The 17,207-nt window shown below is 36.2% G+C and overlaps 1 protein-coding gene across 3 annotated transcripts in view; it reads right to left on the bottom strand.

The window, feature by feature from the left end:
* The window catches only part of GABRB2 (gamma-aminobutyric acid type A receptor subunit beta2), a 237,480-nt gene that overhangs the window by 146,171 nt on the left and 74,102 nt on the right, over positions 1–17,207 (bottom strand). For all 3 annotated transcript variants that reach the window (XM_060634932.3, XM_060634934.3, XM_060634933.3), the window contains exon 5: positions 12,815–13,035. In XM_060634932.3, coding sequence (XP_060490915.1) covers positions 12,815–13,035 — 221 coding nt within the window. The remainder of the gene's footprint in view (positions 1–12,814; positions 13,036–17,207) is intronic.

The following is a 17,207-nucleotide window of genomic DNA, read 5'->3' on the forward strand; positions in this document are numbered from 1 at the left end:
TTTATACAACTCTCTTCACCTTCACATCTCTGTGTATCTTTTAAGACACCACTGGGACTGCAAATAATAAAATAACATATGAAAATACTACACCAATGGAAATTTCTACACAGTCAACTCATTTGCATTTAAGTCACAACCTGGAAAACTGAATTCATGATAAATGCTGATCCTGTCTTTGTTTTCAGAATGCCTTCTTATCATCTGTCGAACCGGTATCACCTCTAGTACCATCTCACTGGTAACGTAGTTCTCCCCACTAATAAAGAGAAATGCACACGGTGTCTACTAGGTAGGACGATCAGATTTTTTCACCTCATTAAAACATAATAATCTTTGGTAATTGGGTTCTCCATGATACCGATTTGATTTTATGCTTCTCTTTCTTCTTAATTTACCTCAGAATGCAAATCCATTCTTTAAAAACATTAGATGTGATTTTGCCTGAGTTGCTTGCATTGAGACTGAATGATAAATCAATTTGAGATAAGCCTCCAGAGACCACAGGATCCCCTCTAACTGATAAACAAAGTCAGGTAGTTACACTGATAAGATAGGAAGTACTGTGGAGAAACCACTATTACTTATTCATTCTTGCAGACATTCATTCAACAAATAGTTTTGCACTGACCCTTCTGAGACAGGCACTATGCAAGTTGCTGGGATACAGCAGGGGGAAAAAATAGAGGTCTCTGCTCTCATGGAGATTATCATTTATTGTAACATGGCCAATAGTAAACACTATTTTACTGTTTTATTTTTATTTATTTTACTGTTTACTATTAGTATAGTGTTTATGAAAAATGCATTTAGTTATAAAGCACACAAAATGCAGAAATGTGATAGAGAGGAAACAGAAATTTGGGGTAAAGCAGCATTACTTAATTTTCTTCCTGTGAGCACATAAGTGTGTTCTGTCCTTAGGACCATGGTGCTTTTGTTCTAACTGGATCATTGCTCAGATTTCTGTCTGTTGGTCTTGATAAATAACATCTTGATTCAGATGTCACTCCTCAGATAGGATTCCACCCCCCTTCTCCATCACTCTTTATCAGATCATTCATTCTGTTTAATTTTCTTCATGGAATTTATCACAATTTGCAATCCTCAAGTTTATTATTAAATAGCCTCTTTTTTTTTTTTTTTTTTTTTGCTGGTGGTTTATATGTTTCCTTTATTAAGTACATGCCTCTGGAGTTAGGGGCTATGTCTGGCTTATTCACTTCTGCACCCCTATTCCCCACCTAGAGAAATAAGAAGTGCTTACATGGCAGCTGATTGGGTGGACTGATGGATAAATGAATTGAGGGTTCAGAAATTCACTTGACTACAATGGCCTTGTTTCATTAAACATAAATTAAAACACTAGTATTTTCTCATGCTTCCTTTGAGTACACCACACAGACATTCCTAACATTAGGGTAGTCACCATTACTAAGAGCAATCAGCTATCAGTCTAATGAAAATTCTGAGTGAGTCTGTGTCTGCTCTGCTACCTCCTAGGCCATGCACTGGGCCTTTCCCCTGCATTAAACCTATTAGAACATGAAGGGCATAAACTCTAGAGTCAAACAGCTTAAATTCTATTCCCAGTCTTGACACGTGAAGTTGTGCTGCTTTGAACAAGTTACTGGATTTGTCTAGGTCTCAGTTTCCTTTTCTATAAAAATGGAATGATATGAATATCTGCCAGATGGGATTATTTGAGGATCAGAAGGTATAACAAATGAGCAGCAAATGATATATAGCATGTGCCTAATTGATTTTGATGGTTGCCGTTATCTTGGTAACTGCAGCAATGAACAAGACCACAACAAGTGTTTATTACCCACCTACTGGGTGCTGGCTGTTTCACCTAAGTTACATTATTTAATTCTGATTATATTCCCATAAGTTAAATGATATTATTTTCAATTTAAAGTTGGTAGGTAACTTTTTAAAAAGCCACAAAACCTACAAAAAAACCCCCCAAACTCCAGAACCTGGCCCTCTTGCACTATCCTATCCTACTTTGCTCTTCATCTCACTATTACATATCTTCTCATCCCACTAAACTCCAGGTTTTGAGTCTCAATTTTTGGTTGTCTCATGTGTCTTTGTGTAACCCCAGTACCCTAGCACAGTGTTGGTACATAATAAGGATTTGACACCACTATCCCCTCTTGCCAAATATCATCTGGTACTAATCACGGCAGAAAATAGCAGGATAGTCAAAGTTAGACACATGTGGCATTCTTACAATGGCAATTAATCTCTACAAAGAAGTCAGTGTGTGCTGAGGACTCTACTAAGTGCTTTACAAATCTTTGTTCACTTAATCTCCCCAGTAATCCTATAAGGTGGGGGTACTCTAAAGCCCTACATCACTGACAAGGGAGCTGAATGTCAGAAAGATGAAGCATAGCTAATTTGTGACAGAGGAAGTCCTTGAAACAAGGCAGTCAGATCCCAAACCCAGGCTCTTGATCCTTGGGCAACACTGCTTTTCCTGTGTTCTGTGGCCTCACTATGCAGTGATGGAAAATGCCTCCCAGCATATTGATGCCACAAGAAGTTTTGGTCTTTATCCTAATTTTTTTCAGTTTCCCTTAGTTGTTAGACTATTACAGCTGCTAAAATAAAAGTCCTAATTATTTTCTCTATTATGGCTAGTGAGAACAACCCAACATGGAATTAATATCTTCCTCCAAGGATTTATGGCCAGTTAGCATTTTGTTGCCTTTTATTCTGTCCATAAGAGTGCAGATAATGGGCTGCTTCTGAGAAGTAAAACAGCTTGAGCATTTCATAATGTGGTGACTGTGATTTGAGTCTTTAAGCTATTATACTGGCTTGGTTTCCAAAAGGAAGGTTTGCTTTTATTTGTGACCTCCAGAATAAAAAGGTAAGGATACACAAGAAATCCTCTCTTACTAACCATTTAGCAAATCAAGGCATTAAAACTTTAACCAAAAGTCCTTTAACAAAAAATTTTAGAGATGATATCCTTAGGTTACATTGCCTTTTATCTCCTTTAATTTTTTTTTTCTTCTCCATGGGGAATAGGCTGAAAAACACTTCAGTGAAATAAATCTTTTTTTTACTTATGCCACAAAACAAATACAGATTTTCTTCAGTGTACTCTGGGATCTTCCCTAATAGTCTTATAGACAAAGGTACTTTTCTAGTTGCCTGAAAGTCAGAAGTATGACTAAGCTTAGTACTTTCTCTGCCCCCACTTCCAGGATGAGTATTGATGGTAGACTTAGGGTCAAGGATCTGAGTGTAAGAATGACATCTGTGAATTCTTGACATGAAAGTGTACAGGTTACTGGGGTAATTCCTTCCCAGATTATGAGGAATACAGCAACTTCAATCTGGCAGAAAGCTGGACAGAGTAACTCTAGAGTGGCTTTCAGAGCCCCTAGGAGCCAAAAAGCTAGGTGGCCTTCTCACTTCTACTAAGGTATTACATCTTTGGCTGAGATTTAATCTAATCTTGAAGTGGCTGCTTTTTACTTAGCCTGCAACCGAACTCCACAACATGGCTATATTATTCTGGAAAAGAAGAGAATTTCAAAATCCCTATACCCCCAATTCAAACTGAACTTCAATTCAAACTTCCTTGAACTTGAGGATTCAAAAACATGAAACAAAAATAACTTTCTGCATCTAAATTGTACAACAGAAAATCCCCCAAGGATAAAGGATGAAAGTAGGGGTGATGATCTTAACTTACACCTGAGGGATATACTATACGTGCTGTAAATATGGAAACGGCTACAGGGTAGCCAAAAACAGTGCACAAATCCCCATCATGGAGCCTGTTTAAGACTGAGAAAGTCATAATTATTTATTTACGAATAGCGACTAGGACAGTCTCTCTAGGGGGAGGCTCCTTTTATGAGCCTTGGAAATTTGGGCTCTCCATTCTTCTTCCGTCAAGATTTTCAGTACCTGCTTTCCCTAAGGGTCTTTTGCATCCATCTACCTGGACAGATACTGTATTTTTGCAGAGTCTGCAAAGTGACTGAGATCATGGGCTTTGAGTTCAATTCTGAGCCTCAAACCAACCAGCAAGATATTTACTTCTCCAAAGCTTCAGTATTCTCAACTATAAAATGGAAATAACAGTAGCCTCCTTCACAGGGTTGTTTAATGCAGATAATTCAGGGCATGACATATAGAAAATACTTGATACACATTACTACTACTGCTCCTACCACGACTACTACCAATAGCAGGTAATCACTCTCTTAATTAAACAAGTGCTCATTTATATTTGACTTGAAAGGTCTTTGTCTAATTAAAAATCTGACAGGAGCTAACTCCTTACAAAGACTATCTAGGTTAACTGTATTTTGCTTATTTGCCAAGCAAGTTGCCAACAAAATTCACTGATTTCATGAAATCAGAGTGTTACAAAAGTTACCCCAAACGTCACTGGAGAAGACTTTATCTTTAATGCTGAGGACAATCTACACTGTTTGAAGGTCAGAATTATAAGTCCCTTCTGTTTTCTTCAGTTTTAACATAAGACAGAGGAAAAAAACCTGTTGCTGATATATATATGTCCAAATATATACACACATATGCATATGTACACATACTTATATACCTATAAATTGATACATTTGCATATTTATATCTATAAATAGAGATAAACACCTGTATACAAACATATATGTAACAGCTATAATTTTAATCATCCACTAGGAAATACTTTGCTTAAAATAAAATAAGTTAAATAATCAAATTAAATTAAATTATATTAAATTAAAAAATGAAGATCTGACTTCTTTCCATGCTGACAGTATTTTTGTGGCCTAGAGAGTTCACTCCCAATGAAATCAGGAATATGCAAGTGCTACCCCCAAAATGTGTTATGTATAGCGTTGCTGTATACAGATACATTCACGAGCCTATGAATAATGTGTCCTCAGTGATTTTAATGCTTCTTTCCTTTGGAGACAAGGCCCAGTTCCATGGCACTCCTTTGTCTTCAATACAAGACGTATGTTCTCATTGGGCATAGGGCTGGTTTCTGCCCTTCTTTGAAACCCCTGGAGTCTCTGGCCATTCTTTTCCCCAGAAGTTCTTTCACAGCTTTGGTTTCAGGGCTGCCACATCTACAGCTGTCATGTGACTGAAATCAGTGGACATGAGGACAACTAGGGACCCATTCAGCTGGCAGTGAATGAGACCCACTGACTACTGAAACACTATGAGTCAGTAAAAGTTAAGAAGAAGATAGTGGGCAGACTTTCTTTTCCTCTTTAATTTTTTTTTTTTATCTAAAAGTCCAGCAAAATGTGGCAACAGAAAGAGCCCTAGATTATTTCTTAGGGCTGCTAAATACACACTGCCTCCATGTCTCAAGTCCAAAGAATGGTGTGATCCTGATTCTACTCTTTTCGATTAGGAATTGACTTATTTGCTGACATCAGTCAATGATGACTCCATGCAACCAAATGACTCCAGCAGCAGCAGCAGCAGCAGCAGCAGCAGCAGCAGCAGCAGCAATAACAAGCCCTGGATTAAGAGTTAGGAGTCTGGTGTTCTACTCTGTGCTTTGCCATTAACTGTGTGATATTAGACATAGTCCCTTCCCTCTCTGAACCTCCCTCTTCTCATTCCTAAAAAAGGAGGTGAACTTGAAGATGTCAGCTATTATTTCTAAATAGGGAAAATGATAAGCAAGAAATCTCTATAAAAATTATTTACAGTTCAGGGCATATGGGTGGCTCAGTCGGTTAAGCATTCAACTCTTAATTTCAGCTCAGGTCATGATCTCACAAATCATGAAATCGAGCCCCATATCAGGCTCTGGGCTGACAGGAGCCTGCTCAGGATTCTCTCTCCCCCTCTCTCTCTCTGCCCCTCCCTTGCTTGTACCGTCTCTCTCTCTCTCTCTCAAAATAAGTAAATAAACACTAAAAAAATTATTTATAGCTCCTTGGACTGGATATATTCTATAAAACACTATGATTGCATGCACTGTTTCCCACAGAGTTGGAGAAAGATGAAGATGATTTTTCCTTCTCAGAAGAATGAGAAAGTCTAGAGAGCAGGGCGTCGCACCCTGGCCATTAGGACTGATATTCTTAATAAAATTTCTGTTTTTCTGCTTGACCAAATGCAATCGCTATCTCTATGAAAATTAATTAAAGCAATTAGAAAATCTGAGTAGAACTTGATATTTTAATGTTTGATAGACTATGTTTTTCAGTGAGGGATGGCTACTTGATTATTTGCTTGTTTAATATCCTGTGGTAAAACTTTAGGAATAGAGGAAGAAGACAAAATTAACAAAATCTTGCCTGTCTAAATTCATTACAAGCTAACATTATCCTTTGCCATTTTCCCAATGACAGAACATACATAGCAGGAGGTGGGTGAATTGCCTTCTGCTTCCTGCTGAAATTTTCTTTAAGAATGTGAACCTTTAATCAGAAGTGACATGCTTCTGATCTAATATTACATATGGGAGGTGTATAGACACATAAACTCAAGCCCCCCCCCCCCCCCCCGGACCAAAAGACAAACAGCTATTTTTAGATGGGTCAGCTGTTACTGAAAGACTAAGTCATTCTTTCCATAAGAACTGGCCTAATAAAATCAGCATTAGTACATCTCCAGAGTCATCTATTTAACCAGTGAGACTACAAATTGTAACAGCACAACTATAAGACTATAAATTGTGCCACAATTTATATTTTTTATTTGCCTGTCACTAAAATATTAAGTAAATTTTAAACGGTAGTCCTGAATTTCATAGCAACAACCACATATTTCACCTTATATGAAAACCATAAACCATATCCTGTATGGGATAAAGAAATATATCCCAAATATGTCCCATAATGGCTAAAGAATGGTGGTGAGGAGGGTTATAGTGACATGAAAACATGTTTATGATACATCCTTTGTCACAGAAAAAAAATTCAAGTCACAAAATAGTATGTAAAATGTAAATCTGTTTTATAAAAAATTTCCTATAAGCTTTTTTACTAGAAAAGTATCTAGAAGACTATAAAGCAAGGTACAGATAGTGTTTATCTCTAGGTGATAGAATTAAGAGTAATTTTATTTTCATAACTGTATTTTCTAATTTTTTAATAATAAATGTCTACCACCTCCTGATAGGAAGTCTTTTGTCTTAATTATGTTTGTTGAAGAGTTTCTAATGTTTGATAAAATGCTTATGATAGAAATAATATGCAGTCCAATTTGGATTCAGATCTTAAATTTTAATGAAAATATGTATTACATTAAAAAAAGATGTCATCATTTGATAATTCAGGGTTTTTTTTGTATGCCAGAATGTAATGATTTTGGTTTTGATTTCTTAATCAATCAGATATTTTCAAGGAGATAAATATAATTGCTAAGTAACTGAAATATCATGTTAAATGCTTATGTACACAAAGAAAGGTGGGAGTATATATACCTAATATATTTATGCCACCCATTAGCAAAATCATAGGAATACGAAATTTGGGGAGCTAGAATAAAATTTAGAAGTCACTTAAATGAGTAATTGTAAGAACTATTAATTGTAAGACAAGGCCTCCTAATTTTCTGCTTAATGTAATTATTCATTTACTTTTTGAAATCCAACAAATATTTCCTATTGTAAGTAAATAACAATATAAATTCTATCTAGCATTCTTTATAATACCAACCACAGATTAAATCTGGTGTTTACCTGGTAGGGGTTTGCTGGATTCCCTAAAAGAAATCCAATATTTTCTATATTATTTTTCCTTGAACTGTTCTGAAAATGATTTCAATGGGCCAACCTTATTTGAGAATAATATATAGTTACTCTGTTTGAAATATTTCCTTTGTAAATTGCTAGGAATTCTTCAGCTTCATCAACTAGAAACTCATTTGTCACAAATTATCCAGCTGGGTTAGTCCTGAGAAAATATTCTTCCTCCTGACAGAGGAATATATATCTCCTGACAGAAATCTCTAAATAGCATTGTTAAAGACAAGAGGAATCTGATTTTACAATCAAATTGGTGAAATTGAGCTATCAACCAGTCAAGAGTGAAGGTGAGAATCTATATTCAAAGATTTCATTATTCTTTAGCCACAAACTATAAATTTAAGTTTCAAAAAGGCACTATTTATAACTTTTGTTAATCATTCCTGTATCCCATAGACTGTTAAATAAGTTGAGAAAATAGACACATCAGGGGAAGGACATCAGGGGAAGAAAAGGAAAGACTTTTTAAAAGAAACTGCACAACATCTAATTAAATGAAAGTTACTGAGTGCATGCAACAAATGAGGCACTGGGCTGGGGCTACAGAGCAGTTGTTACTTATTTATTCATTCATTTTTTTATGTTTATTTATTTTGAGAGAGACAGAGAGAGAGAGAGAGAGAGGGAGGGAGGGAGGGAGGGAGGGAGGGAGGGAGGGAGAGAACAAGTGGGTAAGGGGTAGAGAGAAGGAGAGACAGAATCCCAAGCAGGCTCCGCACCATCAGTGCAGAGCCCGAAGCAGGGCTCAAACTCACAAACTGCAAAATCATGACCCGAGCCAAGATCAAGAGTCAGAGGCTTAACCAACTGTGCCACCCAGGCACCCACAGGGCAGCTTTTAAAGTCTGCCTTGCCATTTGGGTCTCAAGCCAGGCATCCATTTTCCTTGCTCCAGATCTCACGCTGCCAAATGCAATAGCTGGAGTTAACTGGCTCCACTATACATTTTTTTTAGTGGTTCCCTTTTTCACTCTAGATCTGCCTGGGATAGACCTTCCCCATTTTCTTCAGTCCACTTGCTCTCTGACACTCTTCTCATTCTACACCATGGACCTGGTGTCCTACTTTGCTGAATTGTGAAAAGACAACTGGGCTATAATTCTATAATATAAAACAACGGCCTTGATATGCAAAGCCTTCCTTGTGCCAGCCTTCAAATATCCCTACATTAATTTATTCATTAAATAGTAGCACTGAACACTTATTATCTACCAGTTACTATGCTACTCCAAATATATAATTTCATTTTCTACTCTGATGTTAGATTATATATTCTTTTAGATTCATTAATTATTGATTCAGAGGATGACAGGTTATAAAAACCATAGCATACTAGTATCATCTAATTTACCCCCTCTGTTTTATATATGAGGAAATTAAAACCTGGATAAGGCACTCAAGGTTCAAAGAGAAGTTTATTATAAAAGCCCAAACTAAAACCTAAGTTTCATTATCGTTACACTTTGTTAAGGAAGTTGGTTGCATTGCCCACTTATATCCATTTATGTATGTGGTTCCTCAAAGCCACTGTATCTTAATGCAAGCCTGCTGAGTAGCTAGTGCGCTATCCTCAAAGCTCCTGATCTCCAAACATAACGTATCAGTATGAGTGCACTCAGAGTTCCTGCTGTGTACAATCAGATGCAAAGGGCCACTCATGCAGAAGGACAACTGATTTCATAAGGAGGTCATCAAGGTTTTAACTGAAGAGTTTTGACCACTCCTTCCTGGGTTATGGCTTAACCTGGTTGTCTATGGTCAAGGATCCCACCCTCTGAGTCACATAACCTTTGAGATGTGCTGATCTCATTTTCAGACAGAGCTCCTGAAAGTAAATAACATATATAGATGATTCCCTACCTCCAAGAGATCAAAATAGCATTTCTTGGCTACAGACTTTTAAATCTTAAATGATATTTCCTGGATATTAGAACCAGATATTCCTAGGTCTCTGACACATAACATTTTTCCTTTTCCAAATTTTATCATAAAAATTTTCAAACCTACAGAAAAATTGAAAGACCAGCACAATGAAATCCTATATACCAATGATAAAATTAAACAAGCATTAATATTTTGCATACTACTTTCTCCTTTCTATGTTTTAATGCTTGAACATTTCACTAAAGAAAATCCTACAAAAAGAAATTTACTCAGATCTTCTGAATGTTCTCTCTACCTTCCTTGTCCCTGCCAATGTGTATGGATCTCAATGGGAGGGGAGTTTTAGGGTAAATAGGAAAAGTGACTATGTAGAGTGGAATCAACCCTACCATGGTAATTTTAATTGAATTCCTTTTACTTTATATATTGCAAATGAACCTCCTGGAGTTGAGAAGGGAGTATGTGGTCTGCATTAAGCTTCTTGCCATGAAATAAATCATTCTATTATTTATCGGTAAAAAGTGGACTAGGATACTTGTAAATTTCTTGAAAAACTTGTTATCCATTTCAAAATCAGAATTAACAATACAACTGCTGGAACAATTACAATTCATGTGCCATCTCTGTCTAGTAGTGTTAATTTCACGCATGTCAGCCGTGTTCGACACCCCTTGTTAGAAGAGGGGTTAAGAGAATGATGATTTTCTATTGTTGTGAGTTTGAGTTACAGCAATGTCATATAGTTGGTCTCAATGATAAGACTGAGCAGTCATCAATGTTTTTGTCTGAGTATATAATGATATAAAGAAGCCTTATTTATCATCTATATTGGTGCTCTCTTTTCCTTCTCAGTTCCAAAGACATCTTGATTATTGATTTTCCCATCCATTCAACTTTGCATGTGAATTCAGAATTGACAACCTTTAATGAGCATATTTATGGTGTAGGCACTTTGTCAGTGTTGGATATACAAAGGAGAATACAACTTGTTCTCTGCTTTCAAGGTAGGTGTTGCAAGGAAATGGGAAGAGCTCAGGGTAATTTCTGCATGATTGCTGTGCAAATTAAGTGATTTGCTGGGCAAATGCCTCCAGCACTAGGTCTAGTGCTTTGCCAGAACTTGACACTTGCCAGTACTCCCCCTCATTTACTGCCGAGTGGATAACATTATTTCTATGGCTCCTTGTTCCTTCTTCAGGATTCTGACCACACTCTATGCTTAACTCTTAAAAAGTGGGAACTGAAACCTCTTTTCATCCCCCATCTCCCCCACAGCCTGCATGGTCACCCTCTCATCAAAGTCTTTGTGACACCTAATTTTTTTTAAGTTTATTTATTTTGACAGAGAGCGAGAGAGAGCGAGAGAGAGGGAGAGAGAGAATCCCAAGCAGGCTCCACACTGGCAGCAAGAGCTCCAGGGGGGACTCAAACCCACAAACCATGAGATCATGACCTGACCCAAAACCAAGAGTTGGACACTTAGCCAACTGAACCACCCAAGCACCCCACACCAAATGTTTTATTGTTCATTCCAAGTGGTAAATTTAGCAAAATATAACTGTTAACACAGTTCTTTCCATTAGCATTTTCAAAGCCCACCACCTTGGTGGAATCTTTGCAGACACTGCCAGTCAATTTATCTCTTTGGCATTTCTCTATTTTCTAAGACACGCATGTGAACACTGCCTATATCCAGTCCATCTTCTTACCTCTAATGGCTGACACAGAGCACAATCATGCTACCTCTGTTCCTCACCCTTACCCACTCTCCCTTGGTAGCCAAATGCTACTTTCTCTAAAAAATATGATCAACAAAGAAGCTGGTTCATAAGCACCTAAACAGGGGCACCTGGGTGGCTCAGTCGGTTGAGCATCCGACTTCGGCTCAGGTCATGATCTCGCGGTGAGCTCGAGCCCTGCATTGGGCTCTGTGCTGACAGCTCAGAGCCTGGAGCCTGCTTCTGATTCTGTGTCTCCCTCTCTCTCTACCCCTCCCCCGCTCATGCTCTCTCTCTCTCTCTCTCTCTCTCTCTCTGTCTCTGTCAAAAATAAACATAAGCACCTAAACAATGTGACTGTCAGAATATACCAGATAATGAAAACAAGACATAATAGATAAGAAAAATGTGGGAGTGAGAAGTATCCCCACGTAGTGATTAAGAGCTGTGACTCAGAACTTGGATCTGAGTTCAAATCTCATCTTCATAGCTTACTTTCTTTGTGATTTTAGGCAAGTTGTATCAGCCTCAGTTTCCTCATTTGAAAATAAAAATTATAACAGTTTCTAACTCATGAAATTGTTGTACAGATTAACTATAACAATGCATGGAAACCATTGATGATTTAACTCAATATCTGACCACTAACCCCTAATAAATGAATAATACCATTGTTGCTACCATCATAATTATGATAGGGTAACCACACATTTATGTAATAAGAAGTCAGAGAAAATGTAACATTTCAGAATTAAGAGCTTCTTCCCAATAATGCAAAGAAACCCTTTATATTGTTATAATGTAATTTTTCAGGGTAAGATAGATATCTTTTTTTTCCCTTTTCTTTCAGGAAACCATCTATTGCTTTTAATACAAAAATAAACTTTAAAAGAAGAAACTTTTATTTTGCAATCCATCCTCACCTTAAGAGCAGAGCACCACAACTGTTTACTGACATGAAAGTTCATTATTAGTAAACATCAGATAACAACTTTATTTATTCTCAAGCCTGATTACTCCTTGGAGGGAGAAAGGGCACAAAAAGCCTTCCTGTCACCAGAGAACCAGACCCAATTCACACAGTTTAGGAGAAATTTATGAAACAGAAATCTGCCATGCTCAAACAAGTATTCAGCATTCATAATTTGTTTCCATTCTAATTAAGCACTATAGCCCAGCTATTTTGATTGTTTATCCTTACTCCTTAAAGAAAGCAGCTTTAGGATCAGCAGCTGATGTTAGAAGATAATTCAGAAAAAATTATTTTTAGCTAGGACTAAGTCCCTTTGTATACATGCTCCCCTAAACTCTCAGATGTTTACTGGATAGGAGATTTAACTGCTTATCACAGAACCGAAGGAGTAATAAGGAAAACATCACAATATTTATTCCCCTCCAATAAAAATCAATTAACGATTTCATTCAGAAAAAGTTCAATTTTGAAATGGACACTACAGACCTGAGGCCATAAAGAACGGTCCCATCTGGATGCAGGCGGATCATGCGGTTCTTGACAGTCACTCCATGCACAAATGACTTCTTATCATTCAGAAAGTAGGTATCGGGCACCCAGAGCTGGTCTGCCACTCTATTGTCCAGAGTCAAGTTTAAAGGTATTACATTATAGGACAGTCTCTTATCTCTCCAGGCTTGCTGAAAGTACATTGTCAAGGTATAATCCTGTGAATGTGAGAAGAAAATGGTTATTTTGTACCCAAATGGACTTGGGAGTTAGGCAAACACTTTAGTATTCATAAGAAAAGAAAATATATACAGCCAAACCCCAGAAACATATACTATTCATATATAGGCAAATATTAATTTATTAAACCCATTCTTACTGAAACTTGCTATGTATCAGGCACTGTAGCAGGCACTGTAAATACAGAAGTGAAGAGAGCATATCTTGGCAAAATTTATTATTATATTTTACCCAGGAAGAAAGATGGTAAGGAATAATTATTTAGTTTGTCAATGAGAATCCTAACCCATTTAATCAGGGTGAATTTCCCAGGAGAGGCGACGTTTACACTGAGACTTGTGTAGCTTCTCAGTAATCTAAACAATATTAACTCAGTATTTCAAGAGGATTTTAATCACAGGATACTAAATTATCAGGCCAGGCTCTTAGCTTTTGAGAAACAATGGGTTGCTATAAAGTGAGCACTGGTCTTGGAGTCTCAGCTCCTGTATTTCTCAATTGTTTCTAGCATGTAAATTTACACAACTTCTTTTTTGCTTAAGTTCCCTTAACTATAAATGGGGCTTTCAACACATACCTGATCTACACAGATTATGCAACTAAATGTATAACTCAAATGCAATTTGTAAACTACAAATAGCTATATATTATGAATAAAGCATTTACTATATGTTGTGCATGTTTTATCCATTAGATGCCTATGGGCACTATGTAATTGCTCTCTCACCCTCATTTGAATGATTTAATGAAAGACCAAATATTCATTGGAAAAGATAATTACCAATTTATTTTAAAATCATTTCACAGTGCCCTACTTGAGGGCTTTTGAAAAAAAAAAAAAAACGGAATCATGTATTAATCATTTCTGCAAACTGAAAACTAGCACAGTCCTAGGGCACAAATGGTGAATGAATGAACAAACGATTGAATGAATGAATATCCAATAAGGTACACCTATTGGATTTCTGCACGTTTGCATACTTTTATGGATGAGATACAAAATAAAATCTCTGTGAAGTCCCTGAATTCTTCCAATCCTCATTGATATTTATACATCCTAATTTGGTTATATAATTTAGAAATACAGCTTGTAAGATATTATCTGCTAAAAACACTGAAAAGTTTTAATGGGAAAAGTATAATCCTTCTGCAAAAAAATTAAACATCTTTCCTTGTTTCACAAATATACAAATTTTGATCTTATTCAGAAGTCAATATAGGGCTAACTTCTGAATGAGAAGTGTAGAACCAACTTTCTATTCTAACAAAAAAAACATTAATATCCTCAAGTTATCTCAAATAATTGTAGATGAAATTTCCTTTAGTGGATCACTTTAGTCAGTGATCTGAACTGCTCTGAAGCACTCTGCTTTTGTAAAAAAAATAGAAGGAGGATCTCTAAAATAGCTTCTTGATTTATAGTAAAAGCAACCTTGTAGACTTATGAATTACATAACTAGAAAATATGAAAAGGAATAGATACACTTTTTGCATGACTCTGTGTTATAGCCTAAAAAATAGGAAATAAAATAGGCAATTTATATGGTGCTTAAGAGGTCACATTTTGTGATTTCCAATTCTTGGAGATAAAATTGAGTATTTTATAATTATCTCTATTAGAAGATAAAGCTATTTATGCTTCTTTCATAATAAACCTCATTGAGATTTAGGGGAGATAATGCTGTCTGGAAAGTGCTCAGTCAGCTGAGATGCATTTGGACACAGAAACTGTATTCTCTTTTGGGCTAAATAAATGGTACTACTGTGAAATCCAGTGTCATGTGCTAATTCCTGTTATTTGTCAGCAAGGCAAAGCCTGCTAAGAAATGCACCAGACGGACCCTAATAACTCTGCTAATTGTCACACCAATTTTCATTTCATTTATTTTTAAATGACACACCATAGCACTGTCAAGAATAGAAGAAACCCCTGAATCTAAATAAATATTATTGGACTTGCTGTGCTCCACCCTCTCTCCTAAACCTTTATCTACCCAAGATAAATCCTTTGAATTTTCACATAAAAAGTGTATCCTTTACATTTAACAACCCTATGTTTTGAAAATTGTCTCACAATTGGTTTATTCAAACCAAAAAATAATTAAAATTTTTTTACATTTATTTACTTTTGAAAGACAGAGAGAGACAGAGCACAAGTGGGGGAGGGGCAGAGAGAGAAGGAGACACAGAATCCGAAGCAGGCTCCAGGCTCTGAGTTGTCAGAACAAAGCCCAACACGGGGCTCAAACCCAAAAACGGTAGATCATGACTTGAACCAAAGTCGGACACTTAACCGACTGAGCCACCCAGGCACCCCTGGAACTGAAAAAATTAAAACACACACACACACACAAACACACACACACACACACACACACACACACACACACACACACACACAAACAAAAACAAACAAACCACTTCTGGATGTTCCTCAATCCATTCCATCACCATGCAAGAAGGATTTAGATAACCACAACTAAAACCAACTGACTTTGAATGCTGAACAACATACAGAAAGCCCATGACAGGCTCTCTCTCCCACTAATCACAACTAAATATAATGGAAAGAATAAAGATAAATAAACAAAACTACCAAAGTACCATGCAAAGTAAGAAGAGTATGCAGATTGCGGAGGGAATCAAAATGTGAAGACCATTCCAATGGTGAGTTTGTTGTTTATTTTTTCCTCCCTTTTATCTCATTAAACACACACACACACACACACACACACACAGCCCAAAACGCAAATAAATGGAGAGATATACCATGTTCCTAGATTTGAAAAGTACTGTTAAGATGTCAATCCCACCAAATTGATTATAGATAAAATTCAATCCCAACCAATATATGCACAGGATTTTTATAGCTGTGCACAAGCTGATTCTAAAATTTATACAGGGAGCAAAGAAATGACAATAGATGAAACAATTTTGAAAGAAAAGAACAAACTTGGAGAACTTACTATCTGATTTTAAGACTTACTATTAAGCAAACTAAGGGTGGTACTATGGTATTGATAGAAACACAGATTATGAAATAGAAGAATCTAAAAATAAACCCACACAAATATGCTTAATAATTTCTCACAAGGATGCAAAGGCAATACATTGGAGAAAGCATACTATTTTTAACAAATAGTATGGATTAACAGGAACATCCATATGTAATAAATAAATAAATAAATAAATAAATAAATAAATAAAGTCACCCATACTTTACACCTTCCATAAAAATTAACTCAAAATGGGTCACAGACTTAAATGTAAAATGTAAAACTATAAAACTAGGAGAAGAAAACATAAGAGAAATTCTCTGTGACTTTGAGCTAGGCAAAGACATTGATACAAACCTACAAGCACAAGCAATAAAACAAAATACTGATAATGGGACCTCAACAAAATTTAAACTTATGTTCCATGAAAAACACTATTAAGAGAGTAAAAAGACAAACCACAGATTGGGAGAAGATATTTGCAAATCACATATATGATAATGGACAGGTATCCAGAATATAAAAATGTATAATGAATTCTCAAAACTCAACAAACAACCCCATAAAAATAGGCAAATAATATGAACACTTAGCCAATGTAGATGGACAAATGATAAATAAGCACCTGAAGTGACACAAAACATCATTAGTCATCACGGGAAATCAAATTAAAAACTAAAATGAGATCCCACTACATAACCATTAGAAAAGCTAAAATAAAAACATCAAAAACAAAAAAACAACAACTGCCAATTCCAAATGCTGATAAGGATGCAGAGCAACTGAAAATCCTACTTACTGCAGATGGGGATACAAATTTTCAGCCATTTAGACAACAGTTGGACCATTTCTTATAAAGTTAACATACATTTCACAAGTGACCTGGTAATCTTACTCCTGTGTGCAAATAGTTACAGCAGTTCTATATTAATTGTCAAAACTGAAAGCCATCTGGATGAATGCTCTTCAACAGATGAAGAGATAAACACAAACTGGTACATCCATGAAACAGAATACTAGTCAGCAATAAGAAAGAACAAACTTTCTGTATATGCAACATCATCCATGTTTTTCAAATACAAAATGTTAAGTAAAAATGCCAGATTCAAAAGGATACATATTACATGATGCCATTTATACAACATTCCATAAAA

Source organism: Panthera onca, chromosome A1 (genome assembly GCF_046562875.1).
Source record: "Panthera onca isolate mPanOnc1 chromosome A1, mPanOnc1 haplotype 2, whole genome shotgun sequence".
NCBI classification, from domain to species: domain Eukaryota; kingdom Metazoa; phylum Chordata; class Mammalia; order Carnivora; family Felidae; genus Panthera; species Panthera onca.